This window comes from Barbus barbus (assembly GCF_936440315.1).
Source record: "Barbus barbus genome assembly, chromosome: 24".
Lineage (NCBI taxonomy): Eukaryota > Metazoa > Chordata > Actinopteri > Cypriniformes > Cyprinidae > Barbus > Barbus barbus.
This window is the reverse complement of record NC_136752.1, coordinates 18357498-18372976: the sequence shown is the minus strand read 5'-3', so window position 1 is coordinate 18372976 and position 15479 is coordinate 18357498. Positions and strand designations below refer to the sequence as shown.

Below are 15479 nucleotides of genomic sequence, written 5' to 3'. Positions count from 1 at the left end.
ATAAATAAAATGGACACATTTTTCATTTTTGAATGAATTATCCCTTTCAGGCCTATTTCTGGCTGTGATTGACATTTGAACCTTAGTTAACAGATGCAGTGCTAGGACTACTTCCCAAGCTTTGAAAAGAGATCCAAAATTAAACAGATATCTTACTATTTTTGTGCAATGTGTCACTCAGAATAGAGGAACATGAATATCAGTAACAACATCTAAGTTTGTAAACACCAAAAAGGTCTTATAGGTGATCTCAGTTCTCTATCGATACTCCACTCGTACTGCGTCTTGCTAAAGACGCTATGGGAAAAAGCCTTTTTTCTCCTTTACTGAAGCCTTATTCAATCACGCAGTGAAACTGCACGATCATTGGTTTGTGCAGTGTGATAAAACGAACCAATGTGTCGGCAGCGGAGCTGCACGAGCCTATGGCGACGGAGCCCGCCAGATCCCGCCAGAATGGGCGGGGTTATCTGGCTATATAATCAGCCGTCTCGCCATAGGATCCTCAGATTTCTTCTCCTTCAGCGACGACATCTCGCCTTCGCTGATCCCAAGAAGCCGCCATCGCCGTTGACACGCCTCGCAGCTGAGCCAGAGACCTCCTGCCTGCTGAGACGACGCTCTTCGCGCTCCAGCCCCGCAGAAGCCCCGGTCTGTTCGCTGCCGCCATCCGGCGAATTCACGCACTCTAAAAGAGCAAATTTAGGCGTTGTTTCAAATGCCTGGCCGACTTTGCGGCTCGTGCAGGGCTCCCCTGCACTCCGATGACGGCCACAGCGAGTGCGTTTCCTGCTTGGGGAAATCCCATGCAGATGCAGCGCTCGCTGACACTGAATGCTCGCACTGCGAGCGTTTCAGTCTCGCCTCTCTGCGCTCGCGGATCGCTTTCTTTTCAGAGAGCGATCCCGCCCCTCGCGCCCTCCCGTTTTCTTCCTCCCAGGCACCTGTGAGGAAAAAGCGGCGGGGCAGAGGATTTCAGTGCTTGGCTGAGAGCGAGCTCACGCCGGCTCGAGTCCCGCGTGCCTCGCTTTCGCCACAGAGAGAGCATTCTCCCGTCCTTTTTTCCCGGCCCGACCAGCGTCCCTCCGCTGCCGCGAGCGATCTGGTCTCGTTCGGAAAAAGTGACGAAGAGCTGGCCGATGACAGCATGTCATTGGCAGCTTCTGATGCGGAGGAGCTGTCGGGCTCTGCTGTAGACTCCGCCCTCCCGCATTCTTCAGCGCCCAGCACCGCTGCAGCTGGGATGGACGCCGAGCTCTTCCGTGTCCTCTCCAGAGCGGTTGAAGAGCTGGGACTGGATTGGTCTCCACCAGAGGAGCCCTCTCGCAGCCGTCTTGATGAGTGGTTCCTGCCGGGGCGCCGTCAGGCCCCTCTACAGCGACCCTCGCCGTTCTTCCCTGAAGTTCACGACGAGCTGACGAAATCGTGGCGCGCCCCCTACTCCGCCCGCCTCCGCACTTCCTCTTCATCCGCCCTCACTACAATTGACGGCGCTGAAGAAAAGGGGTACGGGAAAATGCCTCAACTGGATGAGTCAGTGGCTGCCCATCTCTGCCCACCCACTGCCATCGGCTGGAAGGCTAAAGCCGCCCATCCATCCAAGCCATGCAGGACCACTTCAGCACTCGCTGGACGCTCCTATGCTTCAGCTGGACAGGCGGCGTCGGCGCTTCACTCTATGGCGGTTCTACAGGTCTATCAGGCCAAACTCCTCGCTGCGATGGACGAGTCTGAACCTGATCCTGCAACTCTCAGGGAGCTGAGAAGTGCGACAGACCTGGCTCTGCGCGCCACCAAGACCACCGCCCAGGCGATTGGACGGTCCATGGCCAGCCTAGTGGTGCTCGAGCGCCACCTGTGGCTCACGCTGACGGAGATCAAGGACGCAGACAAGGTTTCCTTCCTTGATGCACCGATTTCGCCTAGCGGCCTCTTTGGACCTGCGGTGGAGGGTTTTGCTGAACGCTTCACGGAAGCACAGAAGGCGTCGCAAGCCATGCGACACTTCCTGCCCAAGCGATCAAGCTCTTCTGCTGCCGCTAGTCGCCCCAAGCCTGTGCCGACTAAGCAGCCTGCGAAGCCCCCGCCTCCTGCCTCCGCCTCTCAGCCTGCCAAGGCTCCGCAGACGCGAGGGCGTTCTCGATTGGCCAGACGCTACCCCCATCTGCAGCGCCAGGGGCCCCGACCCAGGATTGTGTTGGACCCTGCGCCTCCAGCGTCTTCCTGATCTGCAGGCCAGGAAGAGGAGAGGACCAAGTCCCGCCGCGGCCGGACCGCCCGCCAAGCGGCCTCTCTTAAAAAACCTCTTGTCACTCCGCTCATCGCCGGGTGCAGAGCACATTGTGTCTGTTGCAAACACAGGGCCCGTACAAGCGTCCTTGCAACCGTCCGTTGTTATAATGGGCAAAATAAAACACAAACATTCTCAAAGAGAGAGCAAATTTCCTCTTCCTTCCATCACGAGCGTCCTGCCTCCGTGCAGTCGATCGCTCGAGTTTATCCAACCTCTTGCCACACGGGCCGAGGCCTGGAGGGCCATCCCCGGAGTGTCAGAATGGGTTGTACGGATAATAGAACGAGGTTACTCACTCCAATTCGCTCGCAGACCCCCGCGCTTCAGCGGCGTGGTCTCCACTTCTGTAGACGGCAAGAACGCTCACGTTCTACGTTCAGAAGTGATGACGCTGCTGGAAAAGGGAGCCATAGAAATGGTTCCTCCAGCTCAGAGCGAATCAGGCTTTTACAGCCGTTACTTCCTCGTTCCCAAGAAGGACGGCGGCCTCCGGCCCATCCTCGATCTCAGACGCCTGAATCGCGCACTCATGAGGAGGTCGTTCAGGATGATCACACTGAAGCTGTTCTGTTCCCTGGACCTGAAAGACGCATACTTTCACGTCTAGATAGCCCCCCATCACAGACGATTCTTGAGATTCGCCTTCGAGGGAGTGGCTTATCAGTACACGGTCCTTCCCTTTGGACTGTCCCTGGCTCCACGCACTTTTACGAAGTGCATGGACTTCGGACTCTTTCCCCTCTCAGGCAGATGGGAATCCGCATTCTCAATTACCTCGACGACTGGCTCATTCTGGCCCAGTCAGAGGTACAACTACTCTCACACAGAGCCCTCCTCCTCAGCCACTTAGAATGCCTGGGGCTCAGGGTCAATTTTGCCAAGAGCGCACTGTTTCCCAGCCGACGGGTGTCGTTTCTGGGAACAGTTTTGGACTCAGCTCAGATGAGAGCTGTGCTAGCGCCGGAACGCGCTCTGGCCATTCAAAAGCTTGCAGCCTCCTTCCAGAGCGGCACCGCTCGCCCCGTCAAAGCGTTTCAGAGGATGCTAGGCCTCATGGCCGCAGCATCGCCGGTGCTACAGTTGGGCCTGCTTCACATGCGGCCACTTCAGCGCTGGTTGAAACCACGGGTTCCGCCCCACGCATGGCGACACGGTCGCCTACATATCAGGGTGAGCCAGGCCTGTGTAACAGCCCTAGCCCCCTGGAAGAACCCACAATGGTTCAGAAAGGGTGTGACCATAGGGATGGTCTGCAGCAGGAAAGTTGTCACGACAGACGCCTCCAACATGGGTTGGGGGGCGCTGTGCGAAGGCAAACCGACCTTTGGCCTTTGGTCGAAGGCGGAGCAGAACCTCCACATCAACTGCTTAGAGATGCTAGCAGTGTGTCGAGCCTGCCAGTTTTTCCTGCCAGAGCTAAGGGGACGACATGTGCTGATCCGCTCAGACAACATGTCAGTGGTGTCCTACGTAAATCACCAGGGAGGTCTCTCCTCGAAGCGCCTCTTCCTTATGGTAGAGCGACTTCTGGAGTGGGCTCAGCTCAACTTGCGCTCGCTGAGAGCAGCACATTTGCCGGGCAGATTGAACCAAGGAGCGGATATGTTATCACGGAGCAACGTCCCCTCAGAAGAGTGGATGCTCCACCCGCAGACGGTTCGAATGATCTGGAGAATCTTTGGCAAGGCCGAGGTAGACCTTTTCGCCTCCAAAGACAACTCTCACTGCCCAGCCTATTATTCGAAGGTCAAGGACGCGTTGGCCCACGACTGGCCCAACCTCCTCCTCTATGCATTCCCTCCGATCGCTCTGATTCCTCAGGTCATCAGGCGAATCAGGGAACAACGACACAAGGTCTTGTTGGTGGCCCCCCTGTGGGAGAACCAGCCTTGGATGTCAGAGCTGACCCAGCTGCTAACCGCAGCCCCCTGGCCCGTGCCCCTGAGACGAGACCTCCTCTCTCAGGCGAACGGTTTATTGTGGCACCCTCGTCCCGAACTGTGGGCGCTTCACCTCTGGCCGCTCAACGGGAGCCTACCAGCCTCCCAGAGCGAGTGCTAAATACCATTTCTGAGGCTAGAGCCCCGTCTACGAGACGCCTCTATGCCCTTAAATGGGCGGTTTTCTCCGAATGGTGTCTAAACCGCGGTGAGGACCCCCCTACATCTGAGTTGGCGGTGATTCTGTCCTTCCTGCAGGAACTGCTGGATAAAGGACGCTCTCCCTCCACACTCAGGGTGTTCGTATCGGCTATAGCGGCCTTCCACGCCCCTATCGCGGGCCAATCAGTGGGCAGGGACAATGTTATCGTCCGCTTTCTAAGGGGTGCCAAGAGGCTGAATCCGCCTCGGCCCCTTACTGTCCCTACGTGGGACTTACCCACTGTGCTGAGGGCCCTGAGGGGCCCTCCTTTTGAGCCGCTCCAGTCTACGAACCTTCGGTCGCTGTCGCTGAAGACTGCTTTGCTACTAGCACTAGCGTCAGTCAAGCGAGTAGGAGACCTGCAGGCGCTCTCTGTGAGCCCTGCCTGCCTGGAATTTGGGCCAAACGACTCCAAGGTCGTCCTAAAACCAAGGCATGGATACGTACCTAAGGTACTTTCCACTCCGTTCAGAGCTTAGGTCATCACACTCTCCGCGCTTCCTCCCTCTGAGGAGGACCGGGAGTTCATTCTGTTATGCCCTGTTAGAGCCCTACGGATCTACTTTGAGCGTTCCGCCTCCTTCAGGCGCACGGAACAGCTCTTTGTTAGCTTCGGTAACCGCGCCAAGGGGCTTCCGGTCACGAAGCAGAGACTCTCTAAGTGGATAGTGGATGCCGTTACGCTGGCTTACTCTTCCTTGGGCCTTCAATGCCCCATTGGAGTACGAGCCCATTCGACTAGAGGCATTGCCTCGTCGTGGGCCTGGTCTAGCGGTGTGTCCATTACAGACATTTGTGTGGCGGCCGGCTGGGCCTCGCCGTCCACATTTGCAAAGTTTTATAAGTTGGATGTACCGACCTTACAGGCCAGGGTCCTATCTGCTTAGATGAGTATGACTTATGTTGTGGGAACATCCCTAACGGAGATCTCTTGACTGCATGGGCACTCAAGCTCTCTGATGGGTTCCTTACATATCTCAGCCCTGAAAGTGCTGAGTATGCGAGGAATACATGGAATGACCCGGGCCGAGCGTGACCTCTATGAGCTCAGCTCGCTTTAGCCCGAGTATACTATTATACTTCCCTCTGAGCATGTAATGCTTATGGAGGTATTTTACACAGTCGTTCCTCTACCATAGCACGGCGTGATTGAATTGTGTTCCCATAGCGTCTTTAGCAAGACGCAGTACGAGTGGAGTATCGATAGGGAACGTACTCGGTTACTATCGTAACCTCGGTTCCCTGAGATACGGAACGAGTACTGCGTACTTTGCCGTGCCATGTAGCTGCACGACTCAGTCGTCGCTTCAGTCGAAGTAAACCTGAGGATCCTATGGCGAGACGGCTGATTATATAGCCAGATAACCCCGCCCATTCTGGCGGGATCTGGCGGGCTCCGTCGCCATAGGCTCGTGCAGCTCCGCTGCCGACACATTGGTTCGTTTTATCACACTGCACAAACCAATGATCGTGCAGTTTCACTGCGTGATTGAATAAGGCTTCAGTAAAGGAGAAAAAAGGCTTTTTCCCATAGCGTCTTTAGCAAGACGCAGTACTCGTTCCGTATCTCAGGGAACCGAGGTTACGATAGTAACCGAGTACGTTCATCAAGGTCAAAAGTTGATTGAATCATTGACAGCTGTAGGACATTGATAACCTGTCTCGTTATTTACATCTGATCAGTTTCCTCTAACTGATGATTTGTACTATCAAAGGGGAAGCTTGTTGGTGGACAATTCACCCAGCATCCAAGCAGAGGTCAGAGGGTGAGAAGGTGCGCATTGGAGATGACCTCATCTTGGTCAGCGTGTCCTCTGAGAGGTACCTGGTGAGTACCTGGTGTGTGCAATGCAGACATTTCCATACAATATCAAGTCATAGTAAATATGTCTTTTAAGCTCCACTAAAACACAGTATAAACAGTCCATCCAACTCATGTGCTACAGTATGTTCAAGTCTTCTGAAGTCATACGATAGTTTTGAGTAAGTAACAGACTGACTTTCTCTCATCTAGGATTCACAAATGGTGAGTTAGTTTTTAATGTTGTTTATTCCTTTAATGGATTCAGGCCCCCACAGTCAGCGTTAAAAATTTCTCTGATAAACTTTTAACTTTAAGCAATGCAAATGGTACATAGACTGATAGAAAAAAAATAAAATAAAAAGTTCCTCCATAATTTCTCATTATAATTTCATTTGTGTCTGGGAAGATGGCTTTGGCAGATGTGCTGACAGTTAATATACCTCTTTCATATGGAGGGAGACCATAAGGTTTAATCAAGTAAGTTGTCATGGTGACGTGCTTAGCCTTTCAACAGAGCTGGGTAACTTGGGGGGTCTAAATACCCTAATAAAGGTTTTAAACCCATCAAAATTGATGTGTTCTTATGAAATATACTACCGTACATAACAATGTCAAAGAACTCTTTTCTATTTTAATACATTTTCAAATGTTGTTTATTCCTGTGATGTTAAAGCTGAATATTCAGCATCCTTTACTCCAGTCTTTAGTGTCACACGATCCTTCAGAATTCATTCTAAAATGCTGATTTGCTGCTCAAAAAACATATTATTATCAATGTTGAAAACAGTTGTGCTGCTTAACATTTTTGAGGAAACCTTGGTAGATTTTTTAGGATTTGGTGAATAGAAAGTTCAAAAGAACAGTTTATTTGAAATAGAAATATTGATAGCAATGTAAATGTCTTTACTGTCTCTTTTGATCAATTAAATGCATCCTTGTTGAATAAAAGTATTCATTTCTTAAAAAAAATCTTACTCATAAATTTTGAACGGTAGTGTACGTTTCAACAAATATAATTTCACACATTACATAAATCCTTTAAAAATTCCTCAGAAATAGTTCATACCCCTGAAAGTCATTGTATAATTCGGATAGCAGAATCCCAGTTTGTTTAGGTCAGTTGCATTGTTTTTGTTCCAGCTGTGAATTAACTGAAGTCTCTTGGAACGGGTTGCAGAGCTGCTCATGCAGAGAGTTAGTGTTTGTAGTCCTGGGAAAGACAATCGCTCTTTCTGTTTTCTAGACAGTAATCTTTTAAAAACAGATTTGTAACTCAGCTGCTGACAACACAGACAGGCTGGCAGCATCAAGGCCACATGCTAGTATCTCTTTTCCTTTTCTCCTTTGTTATATATCTTTCTCTCTGTCACCCTCACTCACTGCCTTCCTATTTTTAAAATTCTACAAGTTTATTCAAGCAAAAACACACATGCATAGGTAGTTTGGTAAAACACTTGTGTCTTTTCCTCTTTTGTAGCACCTCTCCATCTCCAATGGAAGTATTCAAGTGGATGCTTCATTTATGCAAACACTGTGGAACGTTCAGCCTACCTGCTCCAGAAGCAACATGGTAGTGGGTGAGTTCAAAAATCTAAATGTATTACTTTTGTCTTGCTGTACTAGTTTTAAGAGCACAATTGATATTAGTAATTATCTCACTGTTCCCTTGTCTCTGTAGGATTTCTTCTGGGTGGGCATGTGATACGCTTGTTCCATGGGCATGACGAGAGCCTCACCATACCAGGATCCGAGCAAAGCCAAGACCAACAGAGGTGAATCTATCTATCTATCTGTCTATCTGTCTGTCTGTCTGTCTGTCTATCTATCTACCGATTTATTGATCTGACATGACGTTATGATATTATTTCCTATAGAGTGGTGAACTATGAGACTGGCAAAGGAGGGTCCAAGGCCAGGTCTTTATGGAGACTGGAGCCTCTTCGGATAAGGTGAAATCAAACACTTACTTACTTTCTTTTGTGCATGCAGTAAATTTTTGATGACCAAGACTTGTTCCTCCTCCTCTGTCTTTTCCAATTATGCCCAAAAGGGTAGTTCAAAGTCAGGTCAGTGAGCAGTGCATCTAATCCATAACTTTTAGAAAATCGAAAAATTTCCTAATCTTCTGCAAAGGCCTATCGATTGATTAAGCATTAAAATGGTTAACAACTCAATGGATTGTGTGGAAAATGAAAAAGATGCATACTCACAGGGGAGTCTTTTTCTTGAATTGTAGCTGGAGTGGGAGTCACATCAGATGGGGTCAGCCCTTCCGCCTCCGCCATCTCTCCACTGGTCACTACCTGGGCCAGACAGAGGACAATGGCCTGATACTGCTGGACAGAGAGAAGTCTGACACCACTGCAACAGCCTTCTGTTTCCGGTCAAGCAAGGTTTGATCCATTTATTTTAAAGTTGTCCATAGATTAAAAGAATAGAAGTTAAACTCAACCGAAAGCATTTGCAGCATAATGTTGATTACCAAAGCTTGTTTTGATTGGATTACATCGAAGTGAATGGGTCATTAGTAAATGTTACTATCCACTAGTACCCACTGTTTCAATAGTGGAGACACAATACAGTGTACATGTTAACACAAATTTAGTATAAAAATAATTCTTACGTTTTCTGTATAAAGTTGCATCCAGTTTTAATATTTTATAAAATTATGCCCTAGTAAAAAGTAGGGATGCACGATATTGGAATTCTGCCGATATTCGATATGCCGATATTTTTCAACTCATTTTGGCTGATATCGATGCCGATACCGATATATTTCTTTTGTTTGGAAACAACACCAAGTCTCTCCTGTGCAGAAATTATAAGCAAAATATTATTAATTTTGGTTAGTTTTTAACAAGAACTTATTTATTAGAATTAAATAAAAAATAATAAAGGTTTTTTAACAGTACATTGAAGCTTTGAAAATAAATATAAATCAACTATATCAATCGCTGCATTTTTCCCCCCAGAAAGATGCAGTGTTAACCCTAATATTTTATTTTAAGATTTAATATTTGTAGATGGTCTAAAACAAAAGAGTTGTAAAAATTCTGAAAATCTTTTAGAGCTCATGATTTGTTTAAAAAATAAAACGTTACACATTAATGAATAAATCAGTATATATAAAATTATTTAATTTACAAGTGTCATGTTTATTTATTTTTTTATTCATGTAAGCTATAGCTTCTGACCATTAAATCAAAACATACTTATTTTATTACATCAATTACTGCTTTATTTAATCAGAAACACAGTCTAAATGTTATTTGTGTAGGCTATTTTACTTTTAATTTAATTAGAAGTAGGCCAACAGCGCCCCTACTATTAAAACTACTTACCGAACAGGCATTAGGACCTGGGGGAGGATGTCACTGCTGCCCCTGCTTGTGCTATAACTGTTTACTCTATCCCACACCGAACGCGTCATTCTGTACATGCCTTCACACATTAAATGCAGCGATCCAAAACAGTCAATCTATTCATCATTCAGACAAAACTTTGCTTCAAGAATGAGCCACATTGCTGACGTGATCTAATCGCTAGCACACCCTGAGCACATGCGAGTTAACCCCTTCCCCTTATCGGCAAGACATATCGGCATAATTTTGCATATCAGGGCGATGCCGATATTTACATTTAAAGTCATTATCGGCCGATTTCGATATCAGTCCGATAATATCGTGCATGCCTAGTAAAAAGTAATATATATAAAATACATTTATTTCATAATAAGTATAGTTCAAATCTATAAACATATTTACTGACATATTGCTCAAAACTTACTGCAAAAAATTAAATTATAATTAAACTTTATTTGGAGTGCTACTTGTGCATAATGCATATGTCTTATTATTAAGCCTAAAATGTATTTTAATGTCACTATTGATTAGGATTTTATGATCTTTGAATAATATCAGTCTTTAAATGCAAGTTATTTAAAGTGTACCTGAATTATATACTAATTATACTGCACAATCAAATATACTTAAATATACTTATATATGTTTATACTAGTATATATAGTTGGACCTCAGCTCTACTTCCGCACAATTAAAGTCCAATTTAGCAGACTTTAAGTACAATTGCAGGGTATTTTTTATAAATTAAATATATATGTAAATGTATTTGTAGTATACTTAGCATGAAATAAATGTATTTCAAATACATTTTAGTATATTTATTTTTCACTAGTGTAAGCTTCACATTTTTGTTGTTAAATTCCCCTCAAAAATGTCAACTGTAAATGCCTCATCCTGATTTTTACTTTTTGCTAATTAACATTATGACTCAGCTTAACTTGTACTGAACCAGTAACATTCCTTAAATGTAATTAAAAAATAAGTAAATCAGATAAATCAACGACTTTCAGAGCTACACTGCATCAGCTGTTGGACAAATTGGCTTGATTAGATTGTAGCCCTGCTAGTCAGTGCTTAGAGTCTGTAATTGCTACATCTGTTTCCCAATTACTAATCCTCAGTGCATTATTACTGTATATTGGAGTTTCATTAGCCTTCCTCTTCTGCAACAAGCCGAGAGGTCACAAACCCAGATGTCCTACTGTCTATGTGATTACAATAACACTTAAAATAGGCTCACAAAATTATTGACTGTGACTGTCCAAACTGAACAGATGACAATAGTTGGCACAGCAAAGGCAGGACTCATGCGATTTGTCTTTCCCTTTGCAGGAAAAGATTGACTCCAGCCCAAAGCGTGATATTGATGGTATGGGGGTCGCAGAGATCAAATATGGCGATTCGGTCTGCTTCATCATGCATGTGTCCACAGGCCTGTGGTTGTCCTACCAGGCGCCTGATGCCAAATCTTCTCGCCTGGGACCACTGAAGAGAAGGGTAAGAGATAGTGTCCTTGTGGTCATGAATACATGATTACAACAACTTTGCATGGCACGCACATCTTTAATGACATCATGTGCTGTAAGTTATGATCCCGTTAAAGATTATGGGGCTCACAGGATGGTCTAATGTTGGCTCAAGCTTAACCGCAGTGGCTTCTGTGTAGAGTGTAGGATATACGAGGCCATGGTTTAAATGTGATAATGAGGTAGGCATGGTGACAGTGTGTTTTTGGGGAGTGGTCAGGATTATACGTTCACATGGACTGCACATCTTTCCAGCGCTGTGGTATGCAGCTTAACTCTAGACTAAAGGCCAGAAAAAGCATGCCACCTTTATGCACAGCCCAGGGAGCCAAAGTCGGAATTTTGGTGACACTCGATTCGATTTTCACTTTTTGTAGCTTATGAAGTCTGCTGGACAGACTCATGTGAGGAGGAGGTGCCAAGTTGAAGATGAAACCCCAAGACAATCTGTCCAATTGCTATAGAAAAGAACTGATAAATACAGCAAGCGCTGACAAGGATAATTTTAGGATGTGCATTAATCACAAAACATTAAGCAATATTTTAAGCAAAATTGTTAATGATAAGAAATGTTTCTAGATCATTAAATCAGCGTATTAGAGTATTTTCTGAAGGATCGTGTGACACTGCTGAAAATTCAGCTTTGCCATCACAAGAGTGAATTACATTTTCAAGTAGATCTATGCTAAAATAAAAACAGATATTTTAATTTGTGATAATATCTCATAATATTACTATTTTACCAAAATATTTTTTCAAATAAATATGACATTGATAAACATATAAGGCTTTTTAAAAATCTTATCTACTTTTGAACAGTAGCGTATTATAGCAACATTGGTGGTGGATCGATGTGGGATTTACAGATACAGTATCTGCAGAGCAGAGTGACTGGCATAATCTGATATACTGTGGTGTACAAAATTCTGGGTCCAAATGTAAAATCTGGGATGCAATATTGAATTAAAAGCATAAACAATAAACAATATTGCAAGGTAAAATAAAAAATTTATTCAGATTCTGCAATAATATCTAGGTCAGATGTTCATTATTAAGCAAAAAAACAAATACTAATACTCTGAAATTCAATTAAAACTTTTATGGTTCGAGATCAGTTCCAAGTCAGCTGTTTTACTTGCAGTCAGTGTTAATGTACATTTACAATGTGTGCAGGCTGTGCTGTCTCTTGAGGGCCATATGGATGATGGGCTGACTCTGCAGCTTTGCCAGCACGAGGAGTCCCGGGCGGCTCGCATCATTCGTAATACCACTCGCCTCTTCACTCAGTTCATCAGGTACAGCAGACCCAAATGCTCAAATGCAGCCTAGTACAATACAAACATTCGTCCCATCGTAAATGAGTGCTATTAGGAACAAGAACACTCCAAGACTAGTGCATTCTTAAATATCTGATGTTTAGTATTAAAATTATATAATAAAATAATAGAAATATTATTATATTTCTATTTTTAATATTACTCTCTTTGTCTCAGGGGTCTGGATGGTTTGAATGGGGAGAAGACTACAGAGGTGACACTGCCTGTGTGTGAAGTGCTGCAGACACTAAACGACCTCATTGTGTACTTCCAGCAGCCTGACTCTGAGCTTGAACATGAGGAGAAACAGAGGCAGCTCCGATCTCTCATCAAGCGCCAAGATCTCTTCAAAGAAGAGGTTAAATACAACTCAAATGTGTCATATTAGACTCATAATAATTCATGCAAATGTACAGGCTGACACTTATTATGATTATTTTAGGGAATGCTAACTCTGGTCTCACACTGCATCGATCGGCTAAACGTGTACAACAGTGCCGCTGAGTTCGAGGAGTTAGCAGGCGAGGAGGCCGGAGAGGCCTGGAAGGACATTCTCAACCTCCTCTATGAGCTTCTGGGTAAGAATTCAATCACACGTCCGCAGCCTTCAGCTGTTCACCGAGGGTGATGATGGAGAGACATCACAGTTATTAGAGGCAGTTAAACAGCAATTCTATTCTCTTTTATCACCTTGTTGTTGACTCCCAGCCTGATTTATGGAGGGCAAACGTTCAGTTAGAAAAAGAGGACCTTGTTCAAGAGATTAAAAGTTCAGATCGAAGCAAAATTGCTTTCGAAATCTTATATGAAGACCATTTCATTTCTGCTACTGTTTCAATTTTTCTCCTGAAGCATTTTTTAATATATTCTATATATAGAGTGCTGCAGAGACCAACACAAAAGTTAGCATCATCCTGGTTCCCTTGACAAAAAACCAATACAATTTTTTCATTGGTTTTTGGAATATTGCAGAGAATAAACTCTGTGAGAAAAAAAGTTTAGATTTCTTACTTGTTTTGGTCATCAAGATAATCTTCGCAAATGAACACGACCATTAAAGCTTAAATATTAAAAGTAAAAAGCTAAAGTCAGGCTAAAAACAAACTACACCACATATGCATTGTTTTAAGGCAGCAGCTATTTGCACTAAGTATAAATATCGATAGAGGCTATTTACACTAAGTGCAAATAGTAATAATTCTATTTACATTAAGTGAAAATAGCTATAGATTCTATTTAGCAGGATTTTCTGATATTTATACTACTTATTGCAAATAGTGGCAATTATCTGCACCTCAGTATTGTAGTACATCATAAAACCGTACGCAATAACTTGAGTGTAAATTTGAATTCAAATTATTAAATGGATTCCACCTTATATTGGTACAATAAAGCCCTCACTACACCTACCCTAACCCTACCTGATACTTCATTTTCAATTTTTTGATTATTCCCTTCATTTTTATTGAAAATAAATGCTTTTCTGATGTGATTTGAAATTTTAAAAAGGAGGGAAAAATTTGCCAAAAGGCGGATTTGAACCCCGGTCGATCGCGCCAAAATGATTACAACACGTTTTACCATCAGGGCCACTGAAACTGATGACAGTTGACAGCTTTTTTGTACTCTTGACCAATCCAATCACACGTTGGTGGGCGGAGTTAGTGTAAATTGCTTCTGCCAAAAAGGCGAGACACTCCGTTATTTTAATGTCACCTCCATTAAGTATGTGACAACGCTATTTTAAAATCTAGAGGCTATTTTTTGTTAGAATAGTTTGCTAGTATGCGATTATAAACACAAGGCTGTTAAAATGTAGATTAGTTTTCCTGTTTGACGTGATGATGTTTAGGGCCAGATTTACTAACAGCTTGCGCCAGCGCAAACTGTCTTCTGGCGTTAAAATAGTCCTGTCAGGATTTTATGGAATTGCGCTCTAACACTAATTTGCCCTTTTTAGTAAATCTGGCTCTTTATGTTCCTGACATCCTCTGTAGTCCCATTTAGCCAGTTGTTAGAGATGTAAAAATCATGAGTGGGTATTTCTGATATATTTGGTATTGTAGACTAAAATATGAAAATATCTTGAGCTTGTTTTAACCACAGACCCATTCAAAAAACATTGGCTTTGGGGTGATGGAACCGGGTGAAGTTTTTGGACTTAGTTTGAAATGTTAACATCGCATAAGGATCCGGGGAACGTGAAAGCTCTCCTCGGTTCACCTTGACTGGCTCTGCATTTATCAGAGCCCCCATCGAGGCTTGTTCTGAATTTTGCCTGCTCAGAGTCGTTGAGGTCACCCTCGAGAGGTGCCGTGCTGAGTCTGTCTGGCAACAGTAGCATGATACATTATGCTGGTGACAACAGACAGTTTTTAACATCTCCATACAGATGCGTTTGTTGCCTCAGGAAACAGCTATTTTCGGGGTGTTTGGCTTCAAAACTGCCTAGACAATCTCTCCACAAAGTGCCTTTAGCTCTTGGCTTGAGTTTGATTAATTGCTCTCTGGGAAATACAGTCTAGTTTAAGATTACTCCCATTTAGTATTTTACTCAAACCGGAGGTGCATTCATTTCAGAATAGGACTACTTTGGTGGGAAACCTTGTGTGAAGGATAGCGAAAGGGATTTGCAGGTGTTAGTGTGAGGTATGTAAGAATAACGGTGTAACATTGAGCTTATTGCCATTGATTTTTGTCCATTAGCCGCTCTGATTCGAGGCAACAGGACCAACTGCACACAGTTCTCTCGTAAGCTGGATTGGCTGGTCAGCAAGCTAGAGCGATTGGAGTCCTCATCAGGTAAATACCACCATACGTCAAATCGGACACATACATTAGCACTGATTACAGAGGTTTTATACATTAAACAGTCAGTCTTGCGTAGACATAAACTGAGAGATCAATCATCAGCATCTGCACAGATCAATGATTTTAGCTCAAGCTCCGTGTCACAGCAGATTCATAGCAATATAGGAGCAGTAGATAATTTTCATTAAAAAATCTATAGTAATTTGCTTAAACAACTCTCTGCTA

General features: G+C 44.3%; 1 protein-coding gene across 1 annotated transcript in view; it reads left to right on the top strand.

Annotated features, from left to right (window-relative positions):
* The window catches only part of LOC306843484 (ryanodine receptor 3-like), a gene marked incomplete at its 5' end in the record, with an annotated part of 110689 nt that overhangs the window by 31766 nt on the left and 63444 nt on the right, over positions 1-15479 (top strand). The window contains 10 exons of the mRNA XM_079375010.1: positions 6151-6263; positions 7717-7816; positions 7918-8011; positions 8114-8188; positions 8476-8632; positions 10904-11098; positions 12301-12422; positions 12621-12801; positions 12886-13021; positions 15150-15245. Of these exons, the coding sequence (XP_079231136.1) occupies positions 6151-6263; positions 7717-7816; positions 7918-8011; positions 8114-8188; positions 8476-8632; positions 10904-11098; positions 12301-12422; positions 12621-12801; positions 12886-13021; positions 15150-15245 (1269 nt within the window). The remainder of the gene's footprint in view (positions 1-6150; positions 6264-7716; positions 7817-7917; positions 8012-8113; positions 8189-8475; positions 8633-10903; positions 11099-12300; positions 12423-12620; positions 12802-12885; positions 13022-15149; positions 15246-15479) is intronic.